This window comes from Nanorana parkeri, unplaced genomic scaffold (assembly GCF_000935625.1).
Source record: "Nanorana parkeri isolate BGI_ZX_2015 unplaced genomic scaffold, ASM93562v1 scaffold1326, whole genome shotgun sequence".
Classification (NCBI taxonomy): Eukaryota; Metazoa; Chordata; class Amphibia; order Anura; family Dicroglossidae; genus Nanorana; species Nanorana parkeri.
This window is the reverse complement of record NW_017307594.1, coordinates 293,542-313,908: the sequence shown is the minus strand read 5'-3', so window position 1 is coordinate 313,908 and position 20,367 is coordinate 293,542. Positions and strand designations below refer to the sequence as shown.

Here is a 20,367-nt window from a genome sequence, read left to right as displayed (position 1 = left end):
AAAAAAAAGGCATACGAATGCATAGCTAGATTCCTATTGGCTATTGCACTTTGCAATAGCCAATAGAAAACTAGCTAATGCATCCGCCCACTGCTGCTGTCAATCAGCAGAGGGGGACCTGAATTTTTACCTGTTATTATTCTGAGTTGCCCCACTCAAGCGGCGGCCATATTGAGTGGGGCACGTGAGATTAATAACGTGCTGGATTAGTGTGATCCTAGTTCATTGTATTACTTCATTGCTGTGCTGTATGTGTATAGGCCAATGTAGTTGGATGTGTATGTGCGTTATAATTCATCGAAATTAATCGATTAAAAAAAATGTTGATATCGAACAGGAAATTTTTAATCATTACCAGCCATAGTATTTTCGGGTGTTGGAGATGTGATCCTGTGTAAATTAGCAGCTGACTTCCAACACACTGACACATTCCTCTGCATTGGCCTATTTGTCAGAGAGCAGTAACACCTAGTGCAGGGGTGCCCATTAGGTCCATCGCAAAGCAAACACTGGTAGATCGCAATCGGCTCACTGACCTGAGCTCCCTCCTGCGGTGATCGTGGGGAGAGAAGAGACAGCAGGGAGAGAGAGAGAGAAGAGACATCAGGGAGAGAGAGAGAGAAGAGACAACAGGGAGAGAGAGAGAAGAGACAGCAGGGAGAGAGAGAGAGAGAGAGAGAGAGAGAGAGAAGAGAAGAGACAGTGTTGCGGCCTTGATGTGCCTGCGTTTCGGGTGTGGGCGAGGGGGGGCGTGGCTGCGGTGCCATTGACTTCAATGCACCCCCTCCCGCCCCTGAACGTAGGAAGCCGGCCGGCTTGCGTTCCAGAGGCTGAACGCTCTGGAACGCAGACTTTGTGGTGTGAACCGGCCCAGAGAGAGACAGCAGGGAAAGGAGAGGGAGAGAGATACAGGGGAGAGAGCGCGGGAGAGAGGCAGTAGCCCCAGTAACGATTGTAATGCGCTTGTTTTTTTAAATAAAAGGTGTTTTTTCGTTTTGTAGATCTCCTTGAGCTCGTCATGTGAACAGTAGATCTCCGGACGAAAAATTGTGGGCGCCCCTGACCTAGTGGGTCTTGGTAAATACGGTCCATGACCGAGCGCCCGACTTTTCAGAGGGGGGTGACACCAAAATGACTGTGAGTCCTTTTGGTGTCACCCCTACAATGGTGTCCCCCGGGTGCGGGCCGCACCCCCCTAGAGACACCACTGTCTTAGGGTACCTGTCACACAACACATCAGCAAATACACTATGTGGACACCCCTCCAAATGATTGGGATCAGGTGTCTCCAGTGAAGACATTGTAGACCATTGTGCTCGTCCAACCTTGCGGGAACAGTTTGGTGAAGGTCCTTTTCTATTGCAGCATGACTCCGCCCCCGTGTACAAAGCCATCTCCATAAAGACCCGGGTTTGACCAATTTGGTGTGGAGGAACTCAAGTGGCCTGGAGACCCTACTGAACCCTTACCCCTTTGGGGTCAAATGGAACGTGGATTGGAAGCCATTGGACATCAGCACCAAATGCTCTATTGGCTTCATGTACACGCTTTCCTACGGATAAAATCCAAAATCTTGTAACAAGCCTTCCCAGAGGGGTGGAGGCCGTTCCAGCGCTGAATACTGAAAAATGGCCTGGACAGGAAGGGGGTGTAACACCGCGGACTCCAAGTGGTTAATGGGCCGGTGTTCTGTTGGCATTGATTCTTCCTCTGTGTGTGTGTCCCATCACCTAAATGGTCCTACATGGTCTCGCTAACAGACTCATCGAGAGTGCGGTCTGACCCATGACGCCCAGGCTGTTAAGCTGACCACGGACTGGTTGAACTTTGGACAAGTCCAGCTAATCCTACTCACGTGTGACCCAGTTGGCTCCCCTCCATCTGACAAAAGACAATTCAAAGTTTGATTTCTCGAAGGCGCTGATCTGAAACATCTCGGCCAGACAGTGACTGTCACCCAAACTTCGCCCTTTTAGCCGTGGTGACACTACAAGTCCTATTAGGCATTGAAAGACGGTGACAGCTACAGGAATGACTTCCAGAGGCAGATGCATGTTGAGTTTTGTAGTTTCCCCATAGCTGGAAGGCCAAAGCTTGGCTACTCCTGCTGTAGGCATTCAGCTGAAGCCACTGCTGGGGTATTCTGACAGCGGCATACTGGTCACTGTCAAAATACAACAGCCTGGTAGGGAGGGTTGTTCTATCAAAGTTTGTGACCGTGTTAGAATGTGTGACCGATGACGTGTTCACATATTTTAACCTAATCCCGCCCAGTTCTTCGGCGGTGGCATGTGTGACCCGTGACGTGGTCAGACATTTTAACGTCCTCCCACCCAGTTTTTCGGCGGTGGAATGTGTGACCCGTGACGTGGTCACACAATTTAACCTAATCCCGCCCACTTTTTCAGCAGTGGAATATGTGACCGGCAAAAGGAGAAGAATTCCAACAATTTCTCAGCTGCTCCAGGGCAGATCGGCATCGCAGATGGCATGTGCAGGAGAACCGATCTGCCCTGGAACAGCTGATCGGTCCTGAAATGTCACTTCTATCCGCCTTAGTGGAATGTCAGATTGCACTCACAGAGTCGGATAAAAGTGACATTTCAGGACCGATCAGCTGTTCCAGGGCAGATCGGTTCTCCTGCACATGCCATCTGCGATGCCGATCTGCCCTGGAGCAGCTGAGAAATTGTTGGAATTCTTCTCCTTTTGCCGGTCACATATTCCACTGCTGAAACAGTGGGCGGGAACAAGGATGGCTCCCCCCTGATCCGTGCTGTACTGTAGATAGGGGAATCGAGAGTTTTTCTATAAGTGTATAAGGGGACGGAGGTTGCTGAGGCCACGACAATGGCGGCCATGTTCGTTCTGGCCGCCTTTTCGCTGTCCTGGCGGGGGGGGGGGATGTGGATCTGTGGAGCTCCGGTGGTCGGTCGGCAGCGGCGGCGTCCACAGCCATCTCAAATACTCATCTGCCCCAGCGCTCACAGAACACGGATGCTGGCGTGGTGGCATTTTACAAACAATAAGTCTTCTCTTACCCAGAGAGAGAAGGGACTGCCCAGTCTCCATCATGGAATCCTCATGGAAAGCCGTCTGAACAGCCGACCTGTAAAATATGCAGACCTGTAAACATCAATGTGCAATACATATATAATGAATGACACAGGGTAGTAAAATAGTGCGCAGTTTGTAATTGGCGCCACGTATAGGGATGGCGGCCTGAACAACATAACGGAGGGTGAAGGCTACTAAAAAAATAATCATATATTTCTTTAAAAGGCCTTAAATGAATGAAATGGTGGAAGAGACCGTCACCTGACCCAACCTGACCCCCCAAGGAGGGACAACAAGACGGGGGAGCGACCGGTAAGAGGAGGGACAACAAGACGGGGGAGCGACCGGTAAGAGGAGGGACAACAAGACGGGGGAGCGACCGGTAAGAGGAGGGACAACAAGACGGGGGAGCGACTGGCATGAAGAGTTAGTTAGAACATCAGCTTGGGGGGCAATTTTAACTGTTTAATTATTACCCAGAGTCCCCAAAGTAGAGGCCACACAAACCTCCTCTCATCCCGTGTTCTTCATCTATGTCACACAACCCTGTACCCCGTGTTCTTTCTAGATGTCACATGTACCCCCGTGTTCTTTCTAGATGTCACATGTACCCCCGTGTTCTTTCTAGATGTCACATGTACCCCCGTGTTCTTTCTAGATGTCACATGTACCCCCGTGTTCTTTCTAGATGTCACATGACTGCCCTGTTCTTCATAGATAGATGTCACATGGACCCCCGTGTTCTTTCTAGATGTCACATGTACCCCCGTGTTCTTTCTAGATGTCACATGTACCCCCCGTGTTCTTTCTAGATGTCACATGACTGCCCTGTTCTTCATAGATAGATGTCACATGTACCCCCGTGTTCTTTCTAGATGTCACATGTACCCCCCGTGTTCTTTCTAGATGTCACATGACTGCCCTGTTCTTCATAGATAGATGTCCCCCTCCCGTGTTCCCGATAGCTATCACACAACCTCTCACTCTGCTCTTCATTAGATATGTCACATGCAACATCCCCCTTCTGTGTTCTTCATAGATATCACATAAAACCCCAGTGTTCTCCATAACTATCCCACCCCACCCCAGACCACATACAGTACTTGAACCTTCTATCATAATAAGAAGAAACCGTTATTACCTCCAGTCCTCCTCTGTATATAAAGTGGGTAGCAGGGCGTACACCCCTTTCCTAAACCCCCCTCTCCTACTGAATCTCTCTAACTCTTCATTAATATTCATCAGTTTATTATCACACATCACTCACCAACTGCTCCACAACGACCCCGACCGGAAGTCCGTTTTTCTCTCTCCGCTACACACAGGAAGTGAATGAACATGCAGTACCTCCCTGCAGAGAACAGAGGAGAGCGCCTACCTGCGCCCTCTGCTGGCCGGTTCTGACTGGCTTTCAACGCAGGCTGAGCGGACGTTCTGATTGGCTCTCCGGAAAACTGGAAGGAAGTGGGAGGGCGGCGGCGGCCATTTTCCTGTGGACTTGCTTGGGGGAGAAGTGCAAGGCGGCCGCCATTGTGTTGTAGCGCAGAGGAAGAGGCGCGGAGGGACTGTTTTAGCGCCAGAGGTATCCTGCTGGTTGGTGTGTGCTCGGTGAGGAGAGGTAATATTTACAACATTAATGTCTTATTATAAAAGAAGGGGGTCCCAGCACTCTCTGTGGACTGGATATGGGATGGGGGGGTCATGTCACCTCAACAAATCATCAGCTTCCTCTGCTGTGTAGACCATTAGATGGTGAGCTCCTCTGAGGCCGGGCTGACCTCGCTGGGGGCGTATTCTTTGGAAAAATCACGAACCATGTCTTATAGGAATAGAATGGCCAGGGATGGTGGGGTCACGTTCCACCGTGATGCTTGCAGCTTGTCGTTCCCATTCCATCCTCCTTGATTTTAGCGTCTGTCCTGGTTTTTCAGGCCCTAAGAAGAGCAGCGCCCTTTTCATATATGGTCAAAGTAGGATTTTGGCATGGTGTAATTTTTAAGGGGGAGGGGTCTGAATGCGTGTAAATGTTGACTTTGGAAAAGTTAGGTCTGGTGATGGCGGAGATCATGGAAGGTCTCATTATGTCTCCATAGGTGTGCGCATAGGGTGTTCCGGGTGTGCCTGGGCACAACACTGAAACTGCAACAGCGGGTGTCATGTTTTTAGTCCTTGAGCCGGTGGAGGGATCACAAAGATCTCTCTGTGACCGGGTCAGTGATACAGAGCGCGACACCACTTGCCACTTACACTCCTCACGTAACAGCCACAGTCCTCGGTGCCTGGGAAGCTGCGAGGGAGTGTGGCTGTATCTTCCCATTCAATAAGGAAGCCGGATAGGTGGTCACATGACCACCTTCCAGGCTCCTTGTACTTTTGTGTGCACACCCTAATGGTCGTTGCTGCAGGAGGTGGTTAGAGGTTTCAGACGTTGCTGCAGGAGGTGGTTAGAGGTTTCAGACGTTGCTGCAGGAGGTGGCTAGAGGCTTCAGACGTTGCTGCGGGAGTTGGTTAGAGGCTTCAGACGTTGCTGCAGGAGTTGGTTAGAGGTTTCAGACGTTGCTGCAGGAGGTGGTTAGAGGTTTCAGACGTGGCTGCAGGAGCTGGCTAGAGGTTTCAGGCGTTGCTGCGGGAGGTGCTTGGAGGTTTCAGACGTTGCTGCGGGAGGTGCTTGGAGGTTTCAGACGTTTCTGCGGGAGGTGGGTCGAGGTTTTAGACGTCGTTGAGAACACTGACTCATATGGCCCAAGGACCACACAGTAAGTACCATAAACCCATATGCAGCCCTCAAGCTGTAGGATGAGCATGAGGAACCTAGTAATTTTCTATAGTAAGATCTCTGTAGTCAATGTGCACCTGAAATGACTATAACAAGGGCGGTATTAGGAGAAGTTAGACCCAGTAAAGGTGGCAACGAAAGGAGTTGTCAGAGTTTTCTATTTATGAAAACAAGCAAGGATCTGTAATTAAAGGAGAACTATGGGGTCAGGGCTCTTCCCCATAGTTCTCCTAAGGGTCACGGGAGGACACAAACTAGCGTCCTCCCGTCACCCAAAGCTCAGTATCTAGAGAGCAACAGCTCGCGGTATACTGAGACTGCGGCAGCCGGGACGGATCCCGACATTACTGTCGAGATCCACCCAGCTGCATGATTGACAGCTGGCTCTAAAATGTTTTTGATCGGTACTCACCTCTCCGCCGACTTCCGTCGGAGATCCGGTGACGTCACGGACATCGACGTCACCGGACTCCTCCCCCCTTCGCCAAGTGGCTCCGTCGGCTAACGAAGGTAAGGGGGGAGGAGTCCGGTGACGTCAATGTCCTTGACGTCACCTGACTTCTCCCCCCTTCCCTTCGTTAGTCGACGAGAGACTAACGAGGGGGAGGAGGAAATCCAGCAGCAGGTCTTATTGGCTGAAGAGGCATGTTCACAATCCTAACCCCACTACACAGTCTGCTTGGGGGCCTATTGTGCAGACAGAGGACTTCAGTGTGGTAACCCACGTCAGGGGGGGGGGGTCCGGTGACGTCAATGTCCGTGACGGCTAACGAAGGTAAGGGGGGAGGAGTCCGGTGACGTCAATGTCCTTGACGTCACCTGACTTCTCCCCCCTTCCCTTCGTTAGTCGACGAGAGACTAACGAGGGGGAGGAGGAAATCCAGCAGCAGGTCTTATTGGCTGAAGAGGCATGTTCACAATCCTAACCCCACTACACAGTCTGCTTGGGGGCCTATTGTGCAGACAGAGGACTTCAGTGTGGAATGTAAACAAACACATAATATGGAGTAATGAAGCTTTGACTAATTTATACCAACTTGCCATCTTCCAGGCATAAAAAAAAGGCTTCTATTGATATTATAGACTTTCCTTACAGAGATGGAACTTTTGAAATCTTTTCAATAGCTCCGAGTGGAGTTCAAGCTTAAAGGAGAACTATGGGGTTAAGGCTTTTCCCCATAGTTCTCCTTAGGGTAACGGGAGGACACAAACTAGCGTCCTCCCGTCACCCTGGGCTCAGTATACTGAGACGCCGCAGCTGTATGTTTTCGTTCACTTCCCGATCTACTGAGCCGACCTGTGACAGTCTCATTGTCACAGGTCGGCTAGAACTATGAGGTGAGTGAAAATCACTCGCCTCATAGTTCTCCTTTAATAAGTCTTTCTATCAATACCTGCAGATTTTTACCTTTTTTAAATTTCTTTGTGTGGCCCTGTCCCCATTACCAATTGTTGCTTAGACAAGAATTCTGTATGTGCGTTATAATGAATCAAAATGAATCGATGAAAAAAAATTTCGATTAATCGAACACGACAATTTTAATCAGTAACAGCCCGATTTTTTTTTTTTTTCTTCAAAACACAAACCCACTATATTAATAATGCATACTAATAAGTTTCAATGACTAAAACCACACAATGTATAATGAATATAGGTTGCATATTGTAATAATACATAATACTTGACAATATTAATAACACAATAGAAACGATTGCTAATATAATCACTTGCAATTAATAGTACTTCTTCACAAGGCAACTTTTAAATGAGTTCTTTTTCCTAGTAATGAGAGAAAAAAAATTAATCATTGTTCATTGTCTTAAGTTGAGACATGACGGTCATCAATCTCATTATAACACAGTCTGGCCCCATGGCCAGTCCTTATCTTGTGTTTGTTGTCTAGGACCCCACAATTTACAACCTGGGAATTTGTGATAAGGCTCTTAAACATTTTGCTGTTAGGCTGGGTTCACACCTAGGCGTATCAAATATGCGCGTTTCGTGACGCGCGTTTTTACCCCGATTCGCGGTTAAAAAAAAGGGCGACAAACGCGCGTTTCCGAGGGCTACTTGGCTGTATCCCAATGGAAACGCGCAACAAAAACGCCCCAAAGAAGCTCCTGTACTTCTTTGGACGTAGGGCGTTTTGTAGCGCGTTCATACGGCCTGTAATACGCCCAGGTGTGAACCATACCCATAGGAAATAATGGGATTTCGGTGTTTGAGCATTTTGCAGAGCGTTCAAACGCGCTACAAATTGCCCGGGTGTGAACTAGGCCTTAGAGTCTTTGTCTAGGAATGATGAACTTGCATTCACCTCATAACAGACAGACAAAGATGGCTTCAAGGATGCCCATGTAACAATATGTGAAGTAATGTGTATAGGCCTTATAATTTCATTCCTTTTAGCCCCAATAGTTCTGACTGAGTGAAGACCTCTGGCAAGGCCATTACCCCCTTCCTCTCGTGACACCCACTAATAGGCTGAATAGAGTACAATTTGGTTCACATCTCTGTTTAAAGAGCCTGCAAATGGAACCATCACCCTGAAGACGTGTAATTGACCTCTACCAGCACTCTGCTAAATATTTGTAACCTTTGTGTTATTTTTTATGTATTGCAGTGTGAGCACCACCAACAGGCCGGGCATACAGGAGGGAGTATTTAGAACGACATAAGGACTTCTGAAAGGAGGTGACCATGGAGAAATGGCCCCGAAGGTCAGCAGGTAAGAGGAGACTTTCACTTCTTGAGTATTGAGGATCCCCCTAGATACACACATCCTCTGATATAAAGACATAGAAACAATGTATTCAGTCAGTGTGTGTGTTTCCTACAGGTAGATCCAGTAATAAAAGCACATCAAATAGACCGCAAGGACGCAAAGCCGCACAGCATCAAAAGGTAGCAGAGAATGGAAGTCTTTAACACTCTATATTGTTTATGTAAACCATTTTTAGATCTCCGTTCGGAAAAGTAACACTTTTTCCGTATTTTTAAGAGTGGAAGTTCAAGTGGCGTTAAAGCTGAAATAAAAGAGGAAGTACAAGAGACGTACATATGGGGTGATGAGCAATGTATTGAGGAAGAAATCCCTCCAGAGATGAGCACAGGTGAGGAATGAACACTAAATCCAGAGAAGAGTCCCAGATTCTCCTTGTCCAGTCACTACAACAATCTCTTCTTCTCCCCCCTCCTCTGTCAGTAGACAGTAATGGGGGGACGGAATGTGTCTAGTGGGGGGAGTCAGGAGCCATCAGCCTCTATTAGACTCCGGCTCTCCTCCTCACATCATGTCATTGTGTGTTACCAGCCAAGAGACATGACCAGATTCTCCTTGTCCAGTCACTACAACAATCTCTTCTTCTCCCCCCTCCTCTGTCAGTAGACAGTAATGGGGGGACGGAATGTGTCTAGTGGGGGGAGTCAGGAGCCATCAGCCTCTATTAGACTCCGGCTCTCCGCCTCACATCATGTCATTGTGTGTTACCAGCCAAGAGACGTGACCAGTCTCCCCCCCACACACACTCTCTGGGGTCTCTCATATGTCTCAGTACAGGGGGCTTCACTCTCATTTCTATTCACAGACACCAGAGCCGCTGAGGAAGGAAGGCACATAAGGATTAAAGAGGAGGAAGTCCCTGTGGAGATCAGCATAAGTGAGTATTAAATGCTAAACACAAAAAAACATTTGCAGATTGATTCTACTTGTTCAGATGACTCGAGGTGGCTGATGTATAAATCCTCCTCCCTGCGTATAGCTTGGCGAATGCCGTTCGTCATGGCATTATTGCCACTGGATGGCGCTGAGGAGCATTGGAATGTCCTGTGCTCCTCAGCTCCACGTAATGCTATGTGAATGGCATTGGCCCAGCTATATGCTCATAGGAAGATTTATAAATCCGCCTGTTAAAGTGTATGTACAGTATATCTTGTTTTTCTTTGATCGAGCGGAGAGGTGTTAGAACCTCTGTCTGTCTGTGTTCCTGTTATGAAGATTTGCTCCCTCTTAAATCTTGAGTTGTCAGCAAAACAGGAATTTAGGACAACGCAATAAAGAAGGATCAGAACTCTGAATGTTCTCAGAGATTTGGCTCTGTGAATTGATGATAAATAGACTCAGAATGTATGGCCTGAGAGTTTAGACACTCCCAGAAGTGGTGGGGGTACAAAAACAAATGCAGCCAAGATGATTATGAACTGAAAGTACTATTGACAGACCAAGAGGATCACGAGTGGCTGCTTATGGCAAATGTTTGGTATATGTGTTTGGTCTGATATGCGAGCCATGGTGACAGGTCCACTTTAACAATAAACTGTTTTCTACAGGTGATTTCAGTAGCAGGCGCGCACAGGACCGGAATTACGCCTCACCGGATTATCAGGTACTGGGATGAGCATACAACACATGGTGAGGGGGGAATGAAACGAAGGCCGAGGAGCAGATCCAGAGCAATCCACACCAAACCTTTATTCAGACACCAACGTAAGGGTCAGCAATCCCACAACAGACTCGTAGCCAATAAAACAATAACTCGAGTCAATGTCCGCCACTTGCCGGTGTAGCTGTAGGCGCGCGCATCCTTACACTTCCTTGTAGGTAGCTGTATACATGGCCGCAGTCCAGGAAGTAAATCTGGTGGCAGAGAAATGGGCAGTCGGGTTTCCCAATGAAGCTCCTGGAGAAGCTTGTGGACGGATCTTGCTAAGCAGGCAGGACTTTAGCTGGACAGGAAAAAGAAGAGGGCAGGAGCGCAACAGTGTGGTGCTAGTTGGGTGGATGGGGAGTGATAAGTAAATGAGGATGTGTATATATGGGGTGTGACGGGGATGTCGAGCACTTTCATGTGATGGGTGGTGTGGTGATGGGACACTGTTGGCGTGGTCGTGGAGTCACGTTTTGGGACTGGAAGGACGTCACAAGGTGTTGTCTTGGTCCTTGCGCGGAATCCCGGTCGAAAACCAATGTGGAAGGAGGACAATGGCAACGTTCGAGTTGCTTCACCAAACCTCTTGGTGAGTAGCGAATTCACATTCCTACACATACTACTGCAGAAACTTGGAACTTTGCCATCGTCTTCCCTCCACATTGGTTTTCGACCGGGATTCCGCGCAAGGACCAAGACAACACCTTGTGACGTCCTTCCAGTCCCAAAACGTGACTCCACGACCACGCCAACAGAAGTGTCCCATTACCACACCACCGATCACATGTAAGTGCTCAACATCCTCTGTCACCACCCCATATGTACACATCCTCCTTTACTCATCACTCCCCATCCACACACCTGGCACCAGGCTGTTGAGCTCCTACCCTCTTCTTTTTCCTGTTCAGTCTTACAATTGGACACCCTGGCCCAATCAGTATAGGAGCAGCATACTGGCCACAATTCGCTACACCACCCTGGGAGTGCGCTAATCAATCAGTCTCGACTGAACTTCCTGCAGTAGGGATGTTGTTCAAAGTCTGATTTTACTAGGTCCCATTTGGGCATCTTAAAGGAGAACTATGGGGTTAAGGCTTTTCCCCATAGTTCTCCTCAGGGTAACGGGAGGACACAAACTAGCGTCCTCCCGTCACCCTAGGCTCAGTATACCGCGAGCTGTAGCTCGCGGTATACTGAGACGCTCAAGCGGATCCCGACAATTGTGCCGGGATCCGCCCAGCTGCGTGACTGACAGCTGGCTCTGCATATCGAGAGGCAGAGCCAGCTGTACCCGCCCCCTCCCCTGTCACGGCAGAGAGCCGTGACAGGATCGAGAGGTGAGCGAACGCCAGTATGTGTTCGCTCACCTCCCGATCTACTGAGCCGACCTGTGACAGTCTCATTGTCACAGGTCGGCTAGAACTATGAGGTGAGTGAAAAGCACTCACCTCATAGTTCTCCTTTAAACCCTTTCCCAGAGGACGGCCCCTTTGTGCCAGGTAAGTTAGGTGATATCACAGACGTGACAGAGTAGGATTCATCGCATTACATTGTTGGCCGTTTTGAGTGTTAGCATCACAAGGGAGTACAAAGACAGGTAGAGGGGTTGTTTTAATCCTATTGCTGCCACTGACGTGAGTCATGGCAGCAGCATTGACATGTGAATGTTTACATTTGAACAGCCAGCTGTCAGCTGAAGATCAGGCTTGGCTGACGAACGAACCTGGATGCGCTCAGCTCTAATCACTTCCGGGTTCAAGTACGTCATTCTTCAGCCTTTGTGGCCAGGGTTGAAGCAAGAAAAGCAGAGACTGCACTCGATTTAGCTTCTACAGAGTTCAGAGGTGATGATACGGGTCAACTAGACCCCTGATGTCTCCCTAAAGAGAACCAGTCTACCTTTAGCACACCAAAACAGCTTACTTATATGTATTTCATCTGTGAATATAGTTGTTTGGCCAGAGTTCAGCTTTAGTTAGAATTGATTAAATAACTGTGGTTTGGTTTTTGGATTCCTCCATGATGGGTAGGAAGGGAGGCACAGAGTGAATTGGGCTTCCATTGGAGCCCAGAATCGGTATGCAACAGCTATAACCTGTCACACATCTAGAGCTGGGCGGTTTTCTTGGCCATTTTAGTCCCCCACAACCATAGATAACAAGGGATGGCAGATCTTAAAGTGTACCTCCACCTTGGAAAAGGAAGAACCTTTTTCTTTCTCTGTGGCCATGTTGAGAATTCCTTTCATTGCCTTGTTCTGGGGACTACGCCACCCAAAGGCACGAGCGTGCCCATTTGCCCAATGCTTGGACGGAGGGTCAAGCCAAATGTTGCTTCATCAATGTTTGTAGGCATCTTGCGTTTGCATAACATTATTTTTGTGTTGCTTTGTGCCATTCAGAATGAAAGTCCGGTTAAAGTTGAAGTCAAGGAGGAAGCACAAGACTCCTTCATGAGGCAATGTAAGGAGGAGGAATATCCTACAGAGATCGGGGCGGGTAAGTAACACTAAATCCAGAATAGAGTCCAAGATTCTCCTTGTTCAGTCACTACAACAATCTCTTCTTCTCCCTCCTCCTCTGTCAGTAGACGGTAATGGGGGGACGGAATGTGTCTAGTGGGGGGGAGTCAGAAGCCATCAGTCTCTATTAGATCCCTGGTTTCCATGCCACCTTTAAATGCCTTCATGGCATTGATTTAAAGCTCAAGTGTAAGCTGCTTATATTTTGCCTTCGCTGGTTCCTCTCTTGCCCCTTAGTAACATGCCAATGACATTTTTAAATAAAACCTTTCCACTTTCATTACGTGCCTTATTTTAGACCCAGTGCTACCAGCACTGTGTCCCTGTGCTTCCCTTTGCAGTGCAGGCAGATCATAGCTGGTGGGAGGGTCAGGCAGGGTGCTGTATATAGCTTCCCGGCAATATCACAGCAGCCTACCCCTAGCTCTGATGTAAGCAGCGGGCTGGCTCTTGGGAGGAGTTATGCAAATATCAAACAGCCTTGGTGGGTGGATGGCAGTCTGTAGGGGTGTGTGTTCCTAGACAGATTGAATTTGCATGCAGACCATCATAGGTCCACATGTGATGCTCACCCTTCATGATTATGTTCCTCAGCATGTTTTTCATATTGGCAATAACCGTTATTGTTTCCTATTTCTTCCAGATGGACAATACAGAAGGTATGATATTGAAATAGAAGATGATATCCCATTTGTTCCTTCCCAGATACCCCTCCATTTGGTCCCAGTACACATCACCCACCCGATTCTTCTCCATGTGATGGGAGTTTCCTGATCAGTTACACCCTTTTAGACGTAGAATGGCTCAAACATTCTCATTCGCCAATTGTAGAAGACTTTTAACCCGTAGAACCAAACATCTCAGACCAGAGGACTCACACAGGTTAGGAGCTGTTCTCATGCTCCTAAATGTAGGAGATGCTTCGTATGGAAGTCTACTCCTATCAGACCATAAAACATTTACACGGGGAACAAGCCATATTCATGTTTGGAATGTGGGTGTTGATTACCTTGGGGTGAGCCTGAAGTGACGAGGAAGGCCTCCCCTTGCCGCTCTCGTCTGAGCCCCACTGGAGATGAGACAGCAGCTGAACGGACAGAGAGGGGCACGAGTGCCTGTGACTGATATGAGTGCCTGACACACCGGAGATGGTGGTGCTGACGACTGGATGCCAGAGGTAGCTGGTGGCTGATAGCAGATCAGGCAGCACTGGTGTGAGAAGCTGAAGCAAGGAACAAGCCAGATAGGTAACGTGCGGTCAGTGTGGCGCAGAAGTGATTTAGGAGCAGGCCGGGTCATACACTTGCAAGCAGAATGGTACCAAATCAGAAGACAGAAGGGGGGTCACAAGGCAGGCAGAGTCAGGAATCAAGCTGGGTCAGACGGGTATCAAAAACAGGATCAGGAATGCAGACTACAGCTGAAGATTTCTCAGCAATTTGCAGATGCTGGAGCCATTCTTAAATAGCCCGCCAGGTGCCATTGCACATGCACGGTTTCACGCATGCGCAATATTAGCACCGAATATACGCATTGGCTTGTGCAGTGATCCGGGCAGAAGCTGTACTATGGGTGCTGACTGATCCACCCTGACAGTGGGATATGTTTTTCTGAGAAAGACAAACCTTAAAGGCACCAGAAAAGTCATCCTGACGTACTGAATGTATATTTTTATATGGGAAAGATGAACTACTAATACCCCAGAGGGTCCCACAAGGGTGACAGGCCTTTTCTGTATTATGAAGGTCGGCTTAGAGGGCTCATACGGGGAAGAAGCCATATTCCTGTCCTCCATAAAAGAAGTTTAGAGCTGACAATGAAAATCCTCTTGAGTAAAACTCACAAGGACAAAGCTTGACAAGGAGCCCCCTTGGGAAAGAAGTAGACCTGCCCCAAGGGCCAAAGCATACTCCTCCAGGAAAAACTGAGAACCGGATGTAATATCACTGCAACCCGAGAGTTGGTGAAATGTTTTCATTCAGTTCCTGAAAAGCTACAGCATTGGACAGCCATCGTTTGGTGCTTCCTGAGAGGGGTGGTGGGCTCCAGTAGAAGATCAGGATGTCTTCTAGAGTTATGACCAGGCCCAGATTTCCCACAAGGCCACCGAGGCCCGGCCTCAGGGCGGCAGAGCGCAGATGGGCAGCAGCGGTGACCTTGTGGGGAAGTTTCGGGCGCCGGTGTAAGGTGTCCCGGCGGCGGACCGTAGTGTGCGCCCGCCGTCCAATCACGACGGGGCGGGCCGCAACTGCTCCCCTCCAGCTGTCAGATATAGGGCCCGAGGTATGAATCCACCGGCGTCCTGTTAATGTAGATTGACGCCGGAGGAAGTAGCCGTCTACCTTGCTATTACACAGGGGATTGTTTTCTCCTGTGTGATAGCAAAAAAGTTAGGTGAAAAAAAATGTAAATTGATAAAAAAATAATTAAATAAATAAAAATTAAAACAAAAATAAGAAATAATTGAATAAAAAGTGAAACAGTGAAAAAAATATTGAAACTAGCCTGCCATCTGGTTGCCATTCTCAATTGATGGGGAGGGGGGATGGCGGGCGCGGGGGGCGTATTGTGGAACCTGGCCTTGGGGCGGCAGGGAGAGTAAATCCGGCCCTGGTTATGACACACGTTAAGAAAATTGTAGAGGCTTGAGTACATTTTGGAAGGGTAGAAGGGGCATTGCATAACCCAAAGAACATAACAAAGTACTGTTAACATCTACTCAATGTGTGTGTGGTGTTCTACCAGCTGACCTCTGATCAAGTTTTAAGCCCACCAGCCAGTCAGCGAGATGTAGTCCTATAGATTATTAGATGTTAAGGGTTTATACCTGTATCATGCTTCATATGGTCACGGTGCACACTAAATGGCCAAACGTTTGTGGCTAGCAGACCATCACACCTATACAGCCTTGCTGGACATCCCATTCCAAATCCATGCGCATGGATAAGTGTCTGGTCTCTCTTTGCGGCTATAAAAACCTCCACCATTTTGGGCCACAAGATTTCGCAGTTCGTCTCTGGGCCAATAGAGCATTTGGCGCTGATGTTGAATGGGAAGATCTGTCTTGCAGTCCTTGTTCTATTTTACCCCAAAGGTGTGCAGTTCAGGGCTTTGTGAGGGCCACTCAAGTTCCTTCACACCACACTTGTCTTTATGGAGATGGCTTTGTTCACGGGGGGGGGGGGGCACAGTCATGCGGGAACAGTTTTAGAGGGGGTGGGTCTCTTTCCGGGGGGGGGGGGGGCACAGTCATGCTGGAACAGAAAAGGACCTTCACCAAACGGTTCCCACAAGAGCACAATTGTCTAAAATGCCTTTGTATACTGTAGTACTAACCGTACCCTTCACTGGGAACCCCTGAACCCAATAATGTGAAGGGGTGTCCACACATTTGGCCATGTAGTGCATATGTACAACGTGACCAATCTACATGATAGCTGTGGTTGCAATGGTCACGACTTCCATCATCTCAGACCTATCGCTAGCATTGGGATGGCTTCTATGGAAAATTAGCTGTGACCTTTATCCTAATAGGTTGGACTTGATGGACTAATGTCTTTATTCAACCTCAAATACTATGTAACCTTTAATTTGTCACTGAATGCTAAATGTCTTTGATTGTGATATACGATCCTCCATTCATAAGCCTTCTATGCTAAGACTATATGAAGCTCAGAATGTCTGATCTCGACATCGGCCTTTTTCTTTTCTCAACAGAATAAATGATGGCTCGGGGTCCCAGAGCATTGACCCGCTTCTAGGAAGATCAACAGTAAGTACAAGTCATTGTATGAGCAGCAAGATACAACCTAGAGGTCAACTGATACCCGTCAAATGCTGCTTCTTGCATCACTTGGGGCCCAATCGAACGTCAAAGCCAGCCCTGGCACTTCAGCTGCGGTGGAACTACAAATTCCATCAGAGTCTTGCAAATGCCTCATGGGACTTGTAGTTCCAAAACATCTGGAATGCCAAGGTTGCCTACCCCTGTGGCTGGTCACATAACCAGATGCCGAGGGTTTCGGTCCTGTTTTATGGAAGGCTGCCCTTCAGCAGAAATCATGTGACTGATGCCTGGGTTTTTGGTCATGTGACTGGCTGTGTACTTTTCCTGGGAATTGTAATTGGTTTATTGATGTTGGTATATAGACCTCATGGACATTGATACTCTGTAGGGTTATATATAAATATATGTATTTATGATCAATTCTATTTTTTTCTAACAGGATTTCCTTTATGATGAGGAAACGATTGAAGACATGTATTCCTACACCATGGACTCCGACAGAGGAGTGAGTTTTCTATAACGTAGCTATGCCATGACTGTAGTAATGGCCACAGTATCACCACCCACAGAGACCAACTATGGCGAGTTCCTTATCAGGACGCGTGCAATGATCCCAGTCTCCATTTTGGAAGGATGAGCAATATTGCCACCTCAGTACCTGGTTGACAGCTGGTCCTGCCTCTCTAGAGCCAGCTGTGCCCACCTGCCTGTCCCTCTAATGAGCGCTGGGGGGATCCCTGCAGTCGCCACTCTCTGTAAGGCGAAGATCAGGAAGTGAGCGGTTTGTAATCGGTCGGTTCTCGATCATTAGAGCCGACGTGCGACAGCTTCAGTGTCGCACGTCAGCTCTAATTATGGGGGTGAGTGTATTTCGCTCTCCCCATAGATCTCATTTAAAGTGTAACTACAGCCAGGCGCCATCTTAGCCTCAATTTGGATTGCAGTTGCACATGGGATCGGCTATGACACCAGACATTCAAAAGCCTGAAAGTTTGGTTGAGAGCTGAAATGAGCACGCTGGCAGCCTTGACAGTAACCGTTTTGGGAGACCATTAGATTTGGTGGGTCTAGTTCCGCTTTAAGCTGAAGTGTTTCATTGCACAAAGAGTAGAAATTTGTTTTTTTAAACCAATTTTTTTTTTTTTTTTTTTCTCTTTGAAGTCTTTGGAGGATTCATCGGACGAAGATGAGGAATCGGAACCATCTTCTCCCGAGAGAGAGCCGGACGAGGTAGTCGATTGTTATTTGAAGCTTGCAGTCATTGACATTGTGACACAACTCGGCTTCACGTAAAGCTGCACACATCTGCTTGGTGCTCCGCTCTAAACATTTCTTCAATTGGCCAAGTATTCCGTTCAAATGTATATGAATATCTGCCACGTGATTGGTAATTCACCTTGACCAACCATGTGATCCTGCCAAGACCTCACTGCAGAAGGGTGACCTCCTTTTTTTTTTTTTCTGCTGCAGTAAAGTGATACAGCTTGGTCACTGACCCGCCAGCAGACTGGGCAGTGACTGATGGTCACTTTTTGTCAGTGCAGTAGAACCTGATTGGCTCACAATTCTGGCCTTCTCAATCTTCGAGTCCTGCCGTGTGGGCAATGCCATGGCGCTGATTTAGGACAACACGTCTTATTGTCTTTTATGTATTTTACAGGAACTCAAAGAACTCCTTCAAAGGCTCTACGAGAAAGTCAACCCTCCAGGTCAGCCAATCCCTCCCTGCTTCCCAGAAAATCCAGTGCGCGTCCGGCCTGCTTCCCCGTCCGACGAAAGCCCCTCTGGAGACACCCTCATCGGCAACAACGACTGGTGCGTCTGCGGGAACTGCAGGCCGATGCCCACAAACTTCGAATCGGTGTGCTGCCACAACGTGGACAATGCCGATCGCTTTCTCACCGGTGAAATGCACTGCATAACGGAGGCCGAGGAATTCCGCGACCGTTGCCTGAACGAAAAGATCCTGCGCTACCTGCTCGAATGTGACAATGTTACCAAGAAAAAAGATTTCGATAATGATAAGAATCGGTGAGTACAAAATATACAAGCTGACATTTGTGTTTCCTCGCCCCCTATCCTTAAGGCTGGGTTCACACCTAGGCGTATCGAATATGCGCGTTTGTTGCACGTTTTTACAGCGATTCGCGGTAAAAAAAAACCCGCGTTTCCGAGGGCTACCTGGCTGTATCCCAATGGAAACGTGCAACAAATACGCCCCAAAGAAGCTCCTGTACTTCTTTGGACGTAGGGCGTTTTTGTAGCGCGTTCATACGGCCTGTAATACGCCCAGGTGTGAACCATACCCATAGGAAATAATGGGATTTCCGTGTTTGAGCGTTTTGCAGAGCGTAGGAACGCGCCTTACAGCCAGGGAAGGTGCAATCTTTGCCATGGTGCTGCACATCAGCTATGCCTTGAAAGTAGAGGTGCACCGAAATGGAAATTTCAAAACCAAAATAAAAAAAATTGTCAGGCCGAAACCGAAAATGATTTTTTATTTTTTCAAATGTTTTAAATATTTTATTTGTATTTATTTTTTTATTCATTTTTTGTTTTTTAAATATTTGTATTTTTTACTTTTAGGGGCTTTGGGGAAATATCAGGGGTCTAAACAGACCCCTGATATTTCCCTTTTAAAATAGAAAAAGAGATTGAGGACACAGAGCCCTCAATCTCTTTTTCTGCAGCCCCTGTTATCAATGAACAGGAATCCTCTATTCTGAGTGTTTCTGTTCATTGAGGATAGAGTATGTTTACTATAACCACAATCATGAATGAACAGGAAGTGATGTAGATCACTTCCCATTCATTCATAATTGAGGATATAGTAACCATACCATGTCCTCAATTATCTACAAACACTCAGCGATCACTGACTGCTTGTACCCGCTCTCTGACACGCTGTCACAGGAGGCCGAGGGAGCGGTGTGGGAGGAGAGCTCAGCCTCTTGTGACAGCGCTGTCTCCGCCCACACACCGCTCTGCCGGACTGTGATAGAAGGCTGAGCGGTGCGGGGAGGAGAGGCGCTGGCCGTTCACAGCGCTCTCTTCCCGCAGCACTCGCCTGGCTGTCACACTTTCTCTCCTCCCGGCTGGGACGCAGAGCAGCGCCCAGCGGGGAGGAGAGAAACCAGGGATGCGTCGATGTATAGACACAAAAATGGTACTTTCGGCATTTAGCCAAAAGCGCATTCGTCGGCCGATATGTTTCTGCGGCCGATATATCGGTGCATCCCTACTTGAAAGTAACTGTTTTGGAAGACAGTTAAATTGGTGGGTCTAGTCCCACTTTAACCACTTGAAGCCCAGGTGTTTAGACCCCCTTCCTGGCCAGGCCATTTTTCAGTATTCAGTGCTGCGGTACTTTGACTGACATTTATTCTGTCATGCAGCGCTGTACTGAAATGAATTTTACACCATTTTTGGGGGACAGATAGAGCTTTCTTTTGGTGGTATTTAATCACCACTGCGGGTTTTATTTTTTACTATAATTAGGAAAAATTACTGAAAATTTTGAAAAAAAAACGTTTTTTTTAACATTGTTAGGAAACCTTTATTATTACCCAGTTTTTTTGTCAAATATAAAAGATGGGGTCACGTCGGTTAAATAGACACCAAACATGTCAAGCTTTAAAATTGCGTGCACCCGCGACATTGCAGAAAACGACCGCAACCAAAATTAGCCATAGTCGACGCTTTAAACGTTTTTACCGCTCATCAGTTTAGTGTTATCAGTGATTGATGGCCCTAAAATTATTGCTCTCACTCCGACGTTCGCGGCGATATGTAACATGT

At 47.8% G+C, this 20,367-nt stretch overlaps 2 protein-coding genes across 2 annotated transcripts in view; one reads left to right on the top strand and one right to left on the bottom strand.

Annotated features, from left to right (window-relative positions):
- LOC108797723 overlaps positions 1 to 2,054 on the bottom strand; it is a 46,575-nt gene extending 44,521 nt beyond the window's left edge. Inside the window, exon 1 of the mRNA XM_018569375.1 lies at positions 1,887 to 2,054. Within this exon, the coding sequence (XP_018424877.1) occupies positions 1,887 to 2,054 (168 nt within the window). The remainder of the gene's footprint in view (positions 1 to 1,886) is intronic.
- An 8,745-nt stretch (positions 2,055 to 10,799) lies between these two features.
- LOC108797722 overlaps positions 10,800 to 20,367 on the top strand; it is an 11,956-nt gene continuing 2,388 nt past the window's right edge. The window contains exons 1-7 of the mRNA XM_018569374.1: positions 10,800 to 10,850; positions 12,663 to 12,759; positions 13,426 to 13,441; positions 16,500 to 16,554; positions 17,009 to 17,074; positions 17,731 to 17,799; positions 18,230 to 18,600. Of these exons, the coding sequence (XP_018424876.1) occupies positions 10,800 to 10,850; positions 12,663 to 12,759; positions 13,426 to 13,441; positions 16,500 to 16,554; positions 17,009 to 17,074; positions 17,731 to 17,799; positions 18,230 to 18,600 (725 nt within the window). The remainder of the gene's footprint in view (positions 10,851 to 12,662; positions 12,760 to 13,425; positions 13,442 to 16,499; positions 16,555 to 17,008; positions 17,075 to 17,730; positions 17,800 to 18,229; positions 18,601 to 20,367) is intronic.